At 49.7% G+C, this 14,578-nt stretch overlaps 1 protein-coding gene across 2 annotated transcripts in view; it reads right to left on the bottom strand.

Annotated features, from left to right (window-relative positions):
• Positions 1-14,578, bottom strand: part of NCAN (neurocan) — a 66,560-nt gene that overhangs the window by 2,669 nt on the left and 49,313 nt on the right. For both annotated transcript variants that reach the window (XM_082206244.1, XM_082206245.1), the window contains 6 exons: positions 12,042-13,322; positions 7,578-7,694; positions 4,281-4,394; positions 2,671-2,829; positions 1,109-1,191; positions 391-535 (listed from right to left, as the gene is read on the bottom strand). In XM_082206244.1, the coding sequence (XP_082062370.1) occupies positions 391-535; positions 1,109-1,191; positions 2,671-2,829; positions 4,281-4,394; positions 7,578-7,694; positions 12,042-13,322 (1,899 nt within the window). The remainder of the gene's footprint in view (positions 1-390; positions 536-1,108; positions 1,192-2,670; positions 2,830-4,280; positions 4,395-7,577; positions 7,695-12,041; positions 13,323-14,578) is intronic.

The following is a 14,578-nucleotide window of genomic DNA, read 5'->3' as shown; positions in this document are numbered from 1 at the left end:
TGCCGGACTAGGAGTTGGAAGAGACCAGAGTTCAAATCCCGACCCTCTTTCGGCCATGAAGCTCATATGTGCCATTCCCTGCCTCTCAGCCTAACCAGTGTTTCCTAAACTTGGGTCTCAGGCTGTTTTTGGACTACAACACCCATCATCCTAGTGGGTCAGGGATGATGGGAATTGTAGTCTGAAAACAGCCGGAGACCCAAGTTTGGGAAACACTGGCCTAACCTACTTCGCAGAGTTGCTGTGGGCGTTAAAGGAGTAGGGGAAGAACGTGATGCTGCTTGGAGTAAAAACTGGAAACTCTGCCTTCCTCCCCTTACCTAATAAGAGACTGGGGGCGGGGCCCATCCACACACCAATGGCCAATCAGGGAAAGGGGAGCGAGTTTACCTGTATCCTTTTTGCAGACGTAGGGCAGGTTGTAATTGCAAGGGACGTCATTCCACTTCCCGGTCTCGTGGGACACCAGCACCACGCAGTCCTCACCGCCAGCGAAAAAGTTGTCCGGCTGGTTCTGGCGCCAGTTCTCGTATTGCTAGCCAACAGCAGAGGGCGACAAGGAGTCAGAAGCAGACAGAACAGGGGGCTGGGCTAGAGGACCCTTGAGGTCCCTTCCAACTCTGCGATTCTCTAATTATAGAACACCAAGAGGCACTCAGGGTGGGGGTCACCCCGTCACCACCAGGTAGGAGCCAATCTCTCCATTTCATTTTTGCTCAGCTTCTCTCTCTTTTTGTAAAATCTGAAGTGCCAGTTGCAAATTTAACAAGGAAAGGACGAAAGAGAAAGAGATAAAAACAAAATGAAAGAGAATCTTTTGTTTTGTTTTTAAATAATAATAATGTAATGTAACTTTGAAACTCCCTGCCAATTGACACCAGGCAGCCGACTTGGCTGTACCCTTTTCAGCAGCTGCTAAAAACATGTTTGCTTAGCAAAGCTGAAATGTTGACATGTGTTTTAATCCCTTTTTTAAAAAAGCTTATGGTTGGTTCTATTTTTTTCAAAGGTTTTAAATAGTTGTCTTTAACCAGCCCGTCCAGCTCAGCATTGCTCAGGGACAGCCGGTCTGGCTCCCCTGCCCTTTCCACCCACTCGCTGGGCTCACCAGTCCAGTGTTGTCCGTCCACTGGAAATCCTGCTCCACAATGCGGTCGTTCAAGCCAATCCATGTGTTCTCCTGTCCAAAGCCTGTGTGGAAAACAAGGAGTGAGTGGACACGGGGCGCAGAGGAGAAGGAGATCACGGCTGCTACCTGTGATGGCTACTCTCCACACCTGCTCTCGTAGGGAGTCAGTCTCCAAAGTGCCACTCACTGGGAATTGCAAGAGGGGTGCAATTGCTGCTGTCGTGCTCAGGATCTATTCAAGGGGGGGGGTCCCCATTGGGGTGAATCTGGCTGACGACCAGCGGCAGGCCTACATTCTGGGGGTCCTGGAGCTTCAACTGCCATGGTGCACCTTTGCATCCAGCAACGAGGTCTAGGCAACTGCCAGGGCTGGGTGATATATCAGCCCAAACAGGTTTGAAGTCCATTTCGTGATACCAGTTCCGTAATCTTTGACCTGGCAATATATCACGAATCATGATGTGTGTGCAATGCAAAAAGCTACTTGTTGCTTACTGTTGTAACCATTGTTTTCTCAAACTTATCTTCTGCACCATGAAAATAATAAAAAACAGTACTGGAAATAAAAAATCACGATGCGGGGAAAACCGTGAAGCCAGCCTACGCCGTCTCTCAATAGGTCCGTGGCCGAGGCCTTGGGATCCAACTCTGCGATTTTGTCATAGAATCATAGAATCATAGAATCCTAGAGTTGGAAGAGACCACAAGGGCCATCGAGTCCAACCCCCTGCCAAGCAGGAAACACCATGATGTTTGCTAGAGAGCAACGCAGCAGGGAAGGTCTGTTTCCTCACATGCCCTGCCTGTGAGATTCCCATTGGTACACTGCTTGGAGATTGATTGATTGATTTATTGATTGTTGAGTGATCCATTTTTTAAAAAAAAAGTAAATTGATTAAGCGATCTTAGAAATTTAGATTCTATGTGCTCTTAGGACATCAATTTAGGAAAGAGCCCTAGCTGGGCACCATATAAGAGGGGCTGTAGATTTTGCTTCAAATAATTTCAATGGTAGAACAGTCTCTTTTCGATCTAAAGAATTTTTGTATAGCCAATGAGTTCCTCTGAGCATTGCTAGAAACATGGTCCCCAGGCGCTTTTCTGCAATTGATGTCCTTTGCTTTGATACTGGCCATTGACCGTAATAAAACGACTAGTACAGTGGTACCTCTGGTTGCGAACGGGATCAGTTCCGGAGCCCCATTCGCAACATGAGCAGAACGCAAACCGCACCTGCGTGTGTGTGGGTCGAGATTCGCTGCTTCTGCGCATGCGCGCGACATCATTTTGAGCATCTGCGCATGCGCGAGCAGCAAAACCCGGAAGTAACTGTTTCTGGTACTTCCGGGTCGCCGCGGGATGCAACCTGAAAAGATTTAACCTGAAGCAAACGTAACAAGAGGTATGACTGTACTTGATTAAGCGATTTATACATTCCTTTGAAAATAATTAAAGCAGGCTTACATGGGATTCTTCCCCCTGCCCGCCAGCCGTGGGATACCTCCTTCTCTCCCACCCCCACCCCTGGACTGCCAACCTACTATTGATGAAGTTGTGCTCCTCCCATGAATGGATGCTGGTCAGGTGACCAGACCGGTGGCGGCAATCCCTCTCTGCGTCCTCCCAGGAGCGTCGGTGGGCGAAGTAGCGGTAGCAGTGGCCCTGGAACTTGTTCCAGTTGTGGTCACAGCCCTCCGTGTCTGAGCGGGAGAAAAAGGAGAGTGAGAATCGGCAGAGGAGCCCTGAGAGTTGACACTCGTCTAAGGCGAAGCGCGGGCACCCTGTGGGCGATTAGCAATTGGCAACGCTACACCCTGTGGAGGAGGGAGCGTGGGAAGAGGGGAAACTTCTTCTTCTTCTTTATTAAAATATGTATTATTATTCATTAAATTTAGCCGCGTTGATAAAAAGACAGTTGGAAAAACATGTATTAACAAAGCTGTATTCGACGGATGAAAGTATATGATGTTTGGCATGATTGAGAATCGTGGACTCAGGGACAAAGAATTATGAAGCGTTAAAATTGAGATGTGGAAAATATGGAAACAACGAGGAGAAGCAGGAATAAGGTGTGGAGATTTGCTTCAGAGATCCAGACTGTGGGGAGCTCCGAAAAATTAATAAATATATTTTGGACTATAATTTGGTCTTTTTTATTTTAGTTTTTTATTTTAATTGGAGTATTATGATTGGATATATTAACTGGATTTTTTAATTGGAAAATCAATAAAAATGATTTTAAAAAAATATTAATTAAATCTGACATTTGCAACAAATGTCAATTTCACCTCTTTATACTGTAGGCTGGCTTCTGAGGCTCAAGGAAGGTATGAAGCACGGCAGGTGAGGGGGCGTGGCTTAGGGAGAAGGGGTGTGGCCAGTGGCCAGGAGTATGGCCTGGAGGGAGGGGCTGGGGGCCATGTCCTTATCCTGAAAACAAAATTTCTGCACCAAATGAAGTGGACAGTGAAGCTGGCATGCGAAGCCCTTCCTATACCTTTGAAGGAAAATGTCACCAATCCACTTTAATTGCAATGCTTCCGCAGCCAGCCATTTCTTAGGAAATGCAGGGATTCCTTTATTGCACTGTCTACTCAGAAGTAAGTCCCACTGTATTCAATAGAGCTTGCTCCCAGGTAACTGCGTCAAGACTGGGCAGCCTTACACTGCGACCCTAAGCATTTTTACTCATAACCAAGTACCAGTAAGTTCAATAGGATTTACTGTCTGATCATTTTCACAGTTTCCAGTATTATTATTATTATTACTACTACTATTACTACTACTACTACTATTCTGCCTTTTTCCCTGACAGGGCCCCAAGGTGGCTTACTGCCAAAATCTTATTTCATTCCATTTATCTGTGGAAGGTGTTGATCCCTTCCCTCGCACATTTTTCCTGTACAACACAAGGTGACCAATGTCGATGTGCATACGACGTCTATGTGTGCAACAAGATCAGACCATAGCTGTCAACTTTCCCCCTTTTTTAAGGGAAATTCCCTTATTCCGAATAGGATTCCTCTCAAGAAAAGGGAAAATTTGGACAGCTATGGATCAAACACGGGAGAAGCTTCCTGTTGTAGAATAGGATGCCCCTATTTTCATGGAAGACGCGCTGGGGCAGAGGAAAGGGGCTCCCCACTCTCACCTCGGTCGCAGAGGCTGCCTCCGTAGCTGGGCAGGCAAAGGCAGACGAAGGAATTGATCTCATCAATGCAGGTCCCTCCGTTCTGGCAGGGGCTGGACAAGCAGTCGTCAATATCTGTATGGGGAGGAGGAAAGAGGAGGCCAATATTGGAGGGGGGCTGGCCTTGAGAGAAGGGGGGTGTCCCACACAGAGCCCCAGTGGCCATGCATTTGTGGGTCCCCCCTCTGGTCTAACTGCAACTTTGAAAACAAAGCTAAGGTCCTAGTCCTCATTATTGTGATTTTGAACAGCAACACAGGGAGCTGCCTTCTACTGAGCGAGAGGGAGTGCAGCCTGATGGGAATCCTGTGAGGGCCACTCGGCGAAGCTCTGAGGGCCGCAATTGGGATCCTGGCCCTGAGGCACTCCACCCCTGGTGTAAACCTCTGCCACCCGGAAGCTGCCTTTTGACTCTGACCATTGGTCCAGCCAGCCTGCGGCCATACAGATGGCCATCTGTCATGGGTGCTTCAGTTTGGATTCCTGCATTGCAGGGGTGGCCTAAATGACCTTTGGAGTCCCCTCCAACTCTACAAATCTATGATTCTAAGACTCTAACAGATCCCACTGGTCTTGGGGAAAGAGAGGTCACTTCCTATCTTCTTAGCACAGAATTGCAGAGGGACCACGAGGGTCATCGAGTCCAACAGAAATCTTCTGACCAACCGGGGCTCGAACCCACCACCTTGAGATTCAGAGTCTCATGCTCTGCTGACTGCTACCCCAGAGGTCCTGTGAGCCACAGCAGCCTGGCAGGAGGGGGGGTGGCCCTCCACACCTCTCTATCTGGCCCTTGAGGCCTCTCCCAGGCCACCCCCCTGCGGTTGCCACCTCCATGGACCGGGTTCCCTGTAGCCCTGGAAAGAGGCACACCTCCTGCCCCTGTCTCGTGCGAAGTGTGCGAGCTTTCGCATGTCCGCCCGGTGTGCGTGGGTGGCCCTGAATGTGCTGGTGCATCTGAAAAGCGGCATTGTGGCAGCCTTAATTCTCCTCTTTGGATGCAGCCGGCTGCCTCCTGTCAAAGCCCAGATGGGCTCTGAGCTCAAAGCTGCCCTTCAGCTGCACAGCCGCCGCCTCCTCCTTTCTTGTGTTCACAGCCTCACACGGCATTTGATGAGGACATCAGGAGAGCCTGCAGGATCCGGCCAACGCCATCTGGCCCAGCAGCCTCTTCTCGCAGTGGTCAGCCAAAGGCCTTTTCTTTTATCTGTCCTGAATTTCCCAGCAGGCGGCTTCAAAACCATGGAATGATAGAATTGTTGGAAGGCATAGGCGCCGACTCCATGGGGCTTGAGGGGGCCCGAGCCCCCTCAAAAATTCGTTTGGGGGGGCTCTGCCCCCCCAATAATCTCCGGCGCCCCTCCAGCAGAGCGCCATCGCCGCCCCTCCCCCAGCCCAAAATGCACAGGGAGGGTCGGGCTGCATGCCTCCTGCCCTCCCTCCCGAGCAAAAGCTCCACCCAATTTCCTTTGGAGCTGATTAATAGGCGCAGCACGCCCTCCCCTATTCGCTCACGAGGAGGCGGCGCCACTTTATTTGCATATTCATGAGCTTATTTATTATTCATGAGCTTTCCCGGGCCCCCCCAATATTTTTTATAAGTCCGCGTCCCTGTTGGAAGGGGCCGCGAGGGTCATCTGGCCAACCCCCCTGCTATGCAGGAATCTTTCGCCCTGACGCCTTTTCCCTCTGAAGGGACACCCTTCCTCAGAGTGGACCCACCAAAATTTAGCAGCATCAGCTGGGTGTCGCCTGGAAGATGGTGCAAGTTGGTTTACTCCTGCTCCACAGGGTAGGACTCGAACCCAGGACTTCAAGTTACAAGAAAGGAGATTCTAGCTAAACACCAGGAAAAACTTTCTGACAGTAAGAGCCATTCGAGGAAGGGGAATTCCTCAGGCGAACCTTTAAGCAGAGGTTGGGGGGCCACCTGTCAGGGATGCTTTAGCTGAGATCCCTGCATTGCTAAGGGTTGGACTAGATGACTCTTGGTTCCAGCCAGTACCAGATTTACATATAAGCTAAACAAGCTATAGCTTAGCTCCCCACTCTCTTTGCCCCCCCCCAAAAAACTAAATGGGAAAAAAACTGGATGTACATTTCCAAAATATAAAATAAAAAACAAATAAAATAAAACCTACATACAGCAAGAGTGTCTTGTGTTGTGTAGGCTCCTATTTGTTATGTGCAAATGGCTTTAGATACCTATTAGGACCATAAATTACCACATAGCATATATTCAACACCAAAAACAGCGACAATTTGTTGTTGACAAAGGACAGCTGGACATATAAAGGGCCCCTTTACCTTCAGGAACTCAGGGCCTCATCAAACCTCAATCCGGCCCTGATTCCAACTCTGCAATTCTATGATTTCGCTTGTACTCACTACCCCTCCTGAAAAGCCCTCTTTGATCCATCTTTTGAGAGAGATGGGTCTTTCCTCCAGTGGTTAGAAAGTTGTCAGCCAGCAGCACCCGAGTTCGCTATTAGAGGAAGGTGACAATCACACACACAAACACACACACACGGTGGCTAAATGTGAACAGATTTCGGGTTTGAGTCTCACATTGGGCAAAAGATTTCTGGGATGTGAAACACAAGAGGAGTCAAGTACAACCTTCCTAGAGTGAACATGGGGAGGAAGGTTTGTCCAGCCAGCAGGTAAACTTCCTGTTTCCTTCTGGGCTGGGACAGACTTCCTCTGCATGTGACTAGAGGTGGGTGTGGCCTCACCTGTGCAGGTAACGACAAAAGCAGGGCAGGGCAGGGCAGCCATCTCTCTCTCTGTGACTACATGCATCAAAGAAGCAACATCTGCTTAGCCAAAGATGCTCTCTTGGCCTCCAGCCAAGAGAGGAGAAAGGGACTGTCTTTTTATGAGATAGTTTCCAGGTGTATGTTACTTTTCTAAGCTAAGTCTGCCTTCTAGGATCCGATTGTGAACAGAATGTGAGTGAGTAAACTCTTTTTATACTTTTATAGAAGACTGTGTCCTGTCTTATCTTTTATGGGGGAATAAGGGGAAAATACCAGAACAGCATCCGCTGCGAGTTTAAAAGGGGGAATGTTACTCTGCTAAAATTGTGAACTTGTTAACACAAGTTGGAAAGGCTATAATCAAACAATATATCCTCTCCTGCATCCCTGAATATTCCCACAAGATTCCTGCATTTCAGGGGGCTGGACCCGATGACCCTCCTGGTCCCTTCCAACTCTTCTATGATTCTAGATCCTCCCTCCCCCGGCGCCCCTTCACCTATTTCGCAGTTCTCTCCCGTGAACCCCCGGGGGCAGTTGCAGGTGGAGAGGTTTCCGCTGGACTGGCAGGTGCCCCCATGCAAACAGGGGTCGTTGTCGCAGGGGTCAGTTTCCGCTGCAAGGAGAGTGGGGGGGGGAGGAGAAGAAGAGGAGACAGGGAGGAAAGCAGTAAGATCAGACAATCCCAAATTCTGCACCTCTGTAAAATCAGGATGCAAAAGGAGAAACATCTCTGCATAATCTCGCTTTGCATAATCCACTCTGCTTCTGCTAATCGCCAAATAGGGGGGAAAGCTGCATATTATTACTCTGAACACTGAGTTTCCGCATACAGAGCCCAGTATTCACCAGGCATTGTCTTTCCAAGCAAAGCTTAAGGAGACTGGAATTTCCCAGTAGGATCATACCAAAGACAGACCCTCCCAGTGTCCCTATTTCCAGGAACGTCCCTATTTCCATCTGAGAAGGGTTGGAAGCTATGGAGTTATGTGACCGCCGAACAAAGAAGATGAGTTAACTAAACAACCTTTAGAAGACATCTGAAAGCAGCCCTGGATAGGGAAGTTTTTAATGTTTGCTTTTTAATGTTTTTATATATACTGGAAGCTGTGCAGAGTGGCTGGGGCAACCCAGCCACACAGGCAGGGTATATTATTATTATTATTATTATTATTATTATTATTATTATTATTATTATCATCATCATTATTATTATTGACATCCTTTTTTTCATTGGAGGCATGTTGGAGGGTATGCCATTGGCCTGATCTAGCAGACTCTTCTTAGGTCTGTAAATCAGCCGGTCATAATGACCCATTCTAACGAGGCAGCTTGCACCGTTTAATCCCCATTTAACGATTTCCACACTCCTCGCTTGGCTCGGAAATCGTGGGACTCAGCCAATAAATCAGGGGTCCTGGAAGCCGACTGATAGTCCCCCTGCATCTCTCCTTGTGCTGGAAACATGTTTGGGGGGCCAAAGAGGGGTATCCCCTCCCTCCTACAATTGGCGAGGCCCCTCTTTCAAACGGTCTCCGGGGAAACAGGTCAGCAATCCTCTTTTTCAACAAAGCTGGAGAGAAGGACCCGTGTGGGTGTTTGTGCGGTTGGCAGGAATCGCAGGTGTCGTGATCACCTCTCTGAAGCGAAGGCTGCGTGTTGAAAGCACCTTTCATCTTCCGAGTGGCACTTAAACAGCTGGAGAGGACCAGCCTGCCTCTCTGCACATTCCAGCACAAGAAATAACCATTAAAAAGCCATTGGCGCAGGAGCCGCTCTCTTATCTGAAGAAGATGCCTTCAGTGGAGTCAGCCTATCGATTCTCAGGCAGCCCACAGTGGGGGCGAGGGGGGACCTTTTCATGCCTGAGCACCACATTCTCTCCAGGCTCCCAGGACGTTTCCCAGCACAATCCAAAGTGTTGGTGCTGACATTTAAATCCTTCAACAGCCTCGGCCCTGTAGACCTGAAGGAACGTCTCCACCCCCATCATTCAGCCCGGACACTGAGGTCCATCTCCGAGGGCCTTCTGGCCGTTCCCTCACGGCAAGAAGTGAAGCTACCGGGAACCAGGCAGAGGGCCTTCTTGGTGGTGGCGCCCTCCCTGTGGAACGCCCTCCCACCAGATGTCAAGGAAATAAGCAACTTTCTGACTTTTAGAAGACATCAGAAGGCAGCCCTGTATTGGGAAGGGTTTGAGGTTTTATTATGCTTTTGCATATGCTGGAAGCCAACCAGTCAGCAATGCTTCTTTACCCCTGTTTCTGGAAACTGTAGGAGGAGAGAGGACTCCTGTGCTCAGATCCTGATTGCGAGTTTCCCACAGGCATCTGGTCAGTCACTGAGAGAACAGGAAGCTGGACTAAATGAGCCACTGGCCTCATTCTTCTCTTCTTATGTGATGAATGCAGCAGGGCCTCTGCCACTCAGCTACAGCCATTTCCTTCAAAAATAAATCAAGATTCCAGCCCTCATTGTTCTGAATCACAGGCTGTGTGCTCTCGTGCTCAGGTCCTGCTTGGGGATTTCCTGTGGGGACTGCCCACTGTGAGGACAGGATCCATACTTTCCACTGACCTGATCCATACTTTCCAACACTTTTCCGATGACAATCGGGGAAATTGTATTCCATGCCTTCCAACATTTTTCTGATGGCAATAAGGATGTCCTAAGGGACGTGGATGGCGCTGTGGGTTAAACCACAGAGCCTAGGACTTGCCGACCAGAAGGTGAGCGGTTCGAATCCCTGCGACGGGGTGAGCTCCCGTTGCTCGGTCCCTGCTCCTCCCAACCTAGCAGTTTGAAAGCATGTCAAAGTGCAAATAGATAAATAGGTACCACTCTGACGGGAAGGTAAACGGCGTTTCCATGCACTGCTCTGGTTCGCCAGAAGCGGCTTAGTCATGCTGGCCACATGACCTGGAAGCTGTACGCCGGCTCCTTCGGCCAATAAAGCGAGATGAGCGCCACAACCCCAGAGTCGGCCATGACTGGCCCTAATGGTCTGGGGTCTCTTTACCTTTAAGGAAAAAGAGGCCACTCCAGAATCAGAAAGCAGGACACCTTCTGTAAATCTGGGACTGTCCCTGGGAGAGAGAGGCACTTGGAGGGTATTAATGTTCTCACATTAATAATTCTCCTTTGCTGTTACTGAACTTTGTCTGTGTGTCTGGGTGCGCCAGTGTGCTGAGGATATTATTTTCGCTGGAGATATTATTTTTCCACGTCCATTTGTAGCCCTGGGAGCACTGTTTAATATTAACTCGGTTGGTTTTTAAATTCCTGCCTCTGTGTTCTTCCCCCACCCCTCCAAAAGTCTATTTGCTTTCCCCATTCCTTCGCGAAAGACTTCAAAGGCTGTGCAGCAAAGCCTTTGCCGCCAGGACTCTTACACGCAGACTACTCTGATGAGCGAAGGCGGGTGATGAATATTGGATTGGAAGCTTCCCTAAGGGGTGTGTGGAGAGCTTGGGGTGGCAGGAAGGGAGGAAATAAAGAAATCAAAGGTGGTTCCTGACAGCCCATACAGACCCTCCAAGTGCCCCTATTTTCCAGGGACAGTCCTGGACTTACAGAAGCCACCTCTGTTTCGGATTTGAAAAGGTCCCGCTTTTCCTTAGGACGTCCCTAGTTTCATCCAAGAAATGTTGGAGGGTCTGGAGTTATGTAACACCCGAGCCAAGGAGGTAAGTAACTAGACAACCTTTAAAAGATATCTGAAGGCAGCCCTGCATAGGGAAGTTTTTAAATGTTTAATGTTTTATTATGTTTTTATATACGTTGGAAGCTGCCCAGAGTGGCTGGGGCAACCCAGTCAGATGAGCAGGGTATAAATAATAAAATTATTGTGATTATTATTATAGAATAGAATGTCCCTATTTTCATTGGAGAACTGCTGGAGGGCATGTTCTCCCCCCCCCACTCCATCTCGTCCTCACAACAGCCCTGTGAGGTGGGTTTGGCAGAGCAGCAGCAATTGGCTCTCAGGGTCACTCAGTGGGCTTCTTGGCTGAGCAGGGACTTGAACCCGGGTCTCTCCCAGGTCTAACCACTACTGCACATTACTGTCTTTTATGTGAACTGTTTAGGCGTTTTGCAGGGGGTTGGACTAGATGACCCTCGTGGCTCCTCCCATCATTATGATTCTATGATATTTGCCAGGCTTAAAAAGATAAAGGGACCCCTGACCATAAGGTCCAGTTGGGGACGACTCTGGGGTTGCGGCGCTCATCTCGCTTTACTGGCTGAGGCAGCCGGCGTACAGCTTCCGGGTCATGTGGCCAGCATGACTAAGTCGCTTTTGGAGAGCCAGAGCAGCGCACAGAAACGCCATTTACCTTCCCGCCGGAGTGGTACCTATTTATCTACTTGCACTTTGACGTGCTTCTGAACTGCTAGGTTGGCGGGAGCAGGGACCGAGCAACAGGAGCTCACTTCATCGTGGGGATTCAAACAACTGACCTTCTGATCGGCAAGCCCTAGGCTCTGTGGTTTAGACCACAGTGCCGTCCGTGTGCCAGGCTTAAAGGTAAAGGTAAAGGTACCCCTGCCCATACGGGCCAGTCGTGTCCGACTCTAGGGTTGTGCGCCCATCTCACTCAAGAGGCCGGGGGCCAGCACTGTCCGCAGACACTTCCGGGTCACGTGGCCAGCGTGACAAAGCTGCATCTGGCGAGCCAGCGCAGCACACGGAACGCCGTTTACCTTCCCGCTGGTAAGCGGTACCTATTTATCTACTTGCACCCGGGGGTGCTTTCGAACTGCTAGGTTGGCAGGCGCTGTGATTGAGCAATGGGAGTGCACCCCGCCGCGGGGATTCGAACCGCCGACCTTTCGATTGGCAAGTCCTAGGCACTGAGGCTTTAACCCACAGCGCCACCTGCGTTCCCAGGCTTACCAGTGTTCAAAAGCCCCAGAACCTCCCTCACCTGCCCAAATGTTTTCTGGGTAGCAGGAAACTCACCAAGCACGGTGGCATTGACCTCTCCGATCCACGCCAGGCCCTCCACCTCCTTGGCTGCAGACACGCCGCCTCCTTTCTCCTCTCCACTCCCCCCGTCAGACTCCATCGGAAGGATCTGCCCCTGGGCAGTGGGGAGGTAGCTCTCGCTCTCTTTCCCAGTTATCACGCCATCGCTGGGATAAACAGGCAGCTCAGAGGTGTTGAAATTGTGGCGCGCAGGTTCTGATGTGCTCCAGGGAGGCGAGGGAGACTCAGGCGTCCCCCGAGATGTCAAGTCCTCGCCGTCTTCTGATCCTTTTGGAAGGAACCCAGGAGGGATAGAATCAGGGGTTGTACTGTGGCTGGGAGTTCCAGTGGTGCCTTTGCCTTGCTGGGGGCCAGAGCTACTCCCGACCAAGCTGACGGCTTCTGGGACTGGGGATCGGCCTGCCACGCCATCATCAAAATGACCACTCATGCTTGGAGTTATGACCTCCCAGCGGTCTTCTGCTTTGGACAGATTCAGGACCTCCGTGACGGCAGGTCCGTCCACCAGCCCTGAGCTCGCCCTCCCTTTGATTTCCATTGTGGTGGCTTCCTCGCCACCCACTGCCACCCAAGCATCGGCCTCCCCGGAAATCAGCCGCGCCACTAGCGGGTAGTCATTGACGGCCATTGGGGAAGGGATGTCCTCTGCCGAGAGGGTGACAGCTTCTTCTCCTCTCAGCTCAGCCAGTTCCACCTCCGAATGCTGGGTGGTTTCTTGCAAGACGGGGTCTTCTCCTGCTGTGTCTTCCTGTTTCTCTGATCGATCTGGAACTACCCTGGGCAAGTGTGGCTGAGCTTCCTCCAAGCCAGGGAGCTCCTCTTCAAAACTCACAGCCTTGGCATGGCTTTCTCTGAAGTCGTAATCAGACTCTCCACTCGCCTCATCAGCCCGGGACTCATTCTTCAGAGGAGTCGTTGGCGTGACATCGCCGTTTCCAGAGAAGATCTCCTCGTTCTCCCCAGGCTGAGTGATCCCTTGAGGGTAGTCTCCCCGGATGCTGGTGCCCATGAGAGAGCCTTCCAGAGCATCGTCTGTTGTCATGGCAACTGCCTCCAGACGGTGCAATGGCCCATTGGGTGTGGCTGGCGAGGATGCACCAGGGTGCTCATCATGAGTTGGCCGTTCCTGGCTCTCTGGCACAGAGGCCTCCTTGTGTCCCTGGGTGGTCTTTTCAGCACTGGGGTCCTCCAGGAAGTCCGAGGCAGGGGAGAAGGTCATTTTTGGGTGGCCTCGATGCTCAGGTGGTGCTAACCCTGCAAGCAAAGACAGGGGATAGAAGTTTATAAAATTATGCATTGATAGAGGAAAGCTAAGGGTTTCTGGGAAATGATGTACAATGAATTGAAAAAGATCTTTAAATTGACCATTCCTGAAAAACCCAAAGCCTTTTTATTGGGGATAATAGAACAGAGATTCCCAAAAGGCTGACCAACCTTTTTTATGTATGCGACAACTGCAGCTAGAACTTTACATGCACAGAAATGGAAAGGCAAAGAGATTCCAACTAAGGAAGAATGGTTTATAAAACTGGTGGACTCTGCAGAAATGGTGAAACCGACTGCTAAAATAAGAGGACAAAAGGATAATATTTGCATAGAAGAATGAAGGCCATTGGTGGACTACCTATCAAATTATTTTCCTTATATGAAATCATATGCAGGATTTGAGATATGAGCAATGGAAAAATAGAGAATGGATTTTGGGAGCTTAGAAAATAAATGCAGGTGTGTTCTAATGCAGCTGTTAAGGGGGAATAAAAAAACTAGGGAAGGAGGGGTGGCAAGTCAAGAAGAAAATGAGCAGCAAAAAACCACGATAAATGTGATTGCAGTTATGTAATAATTTGGAAGATTTAATTAAAAAATTATAAAAAGAGGAAAGTTTTCTTCCATTTCTCATAAGACTAGAAACCGTGGACATTGAATGAGGCTGAATGTTTGGACCCCATCAGTGCCCCTGGAGGCACACTCCATTGTCTCTCAAGAAATGGATGTCAGCAAAAGCTGTTGTTGTTGTTGTTATTTTATTATGTCCTTAATGTCGCATACCACCATGGGAACTTTGGATAAAGGGTGGTATATAAATTGAATAAATAAACACATTCTTAGGACATATGCATAATTAAAAAAAGGAGAATAAATAGAACACACCAAATTTCCCCCCACTGAACATGGCCTCTTCCTTTTTGACCTTCTCTGCTTCCCCCTGCCACACGCCAGCCACCCGTTTGTGGTACAGTCACAAAAGGCTCCCGCCACGATTGATGCAAGGGAGCGTTCTGGAGTGGTTGCCGTGGCAACTGCCTCCTCATTAGCAGGCTGCTCCTGGCTGCTGAGGTCCGCTTCTGCTCCAGGGGGCGGGGATTAAGAGACAGCATCCTTAGAGGGGTTATTTTTTTGTTGTTGTTCCTATGCACCACAGGTGCAGGTGATGGAGCCCTCAGACCCAGGGGTCCAATGTGGCCCTCCAATTCTCTCTTTTGGGCTCACACGCCCTGCCAGCCTTGCTT

This window comes from Podarcis vaucheri (assembly GCF_965113315.1).
Source record: "Podarcis vaucheri genome assembly, chromosome: 18".
Classification (NCBI taxonomy): domain Eukaryota; kingdom Metazoa; phylum Chordata; class Lepidosauria; order Squamata; family Lacertidae; genus Podarcis; species Podarcis vaucheri.
Note: the sequence above shows the minus strand (reverse complement) of the source record. Positions and strands in the feature narration are given on the sequence as shown.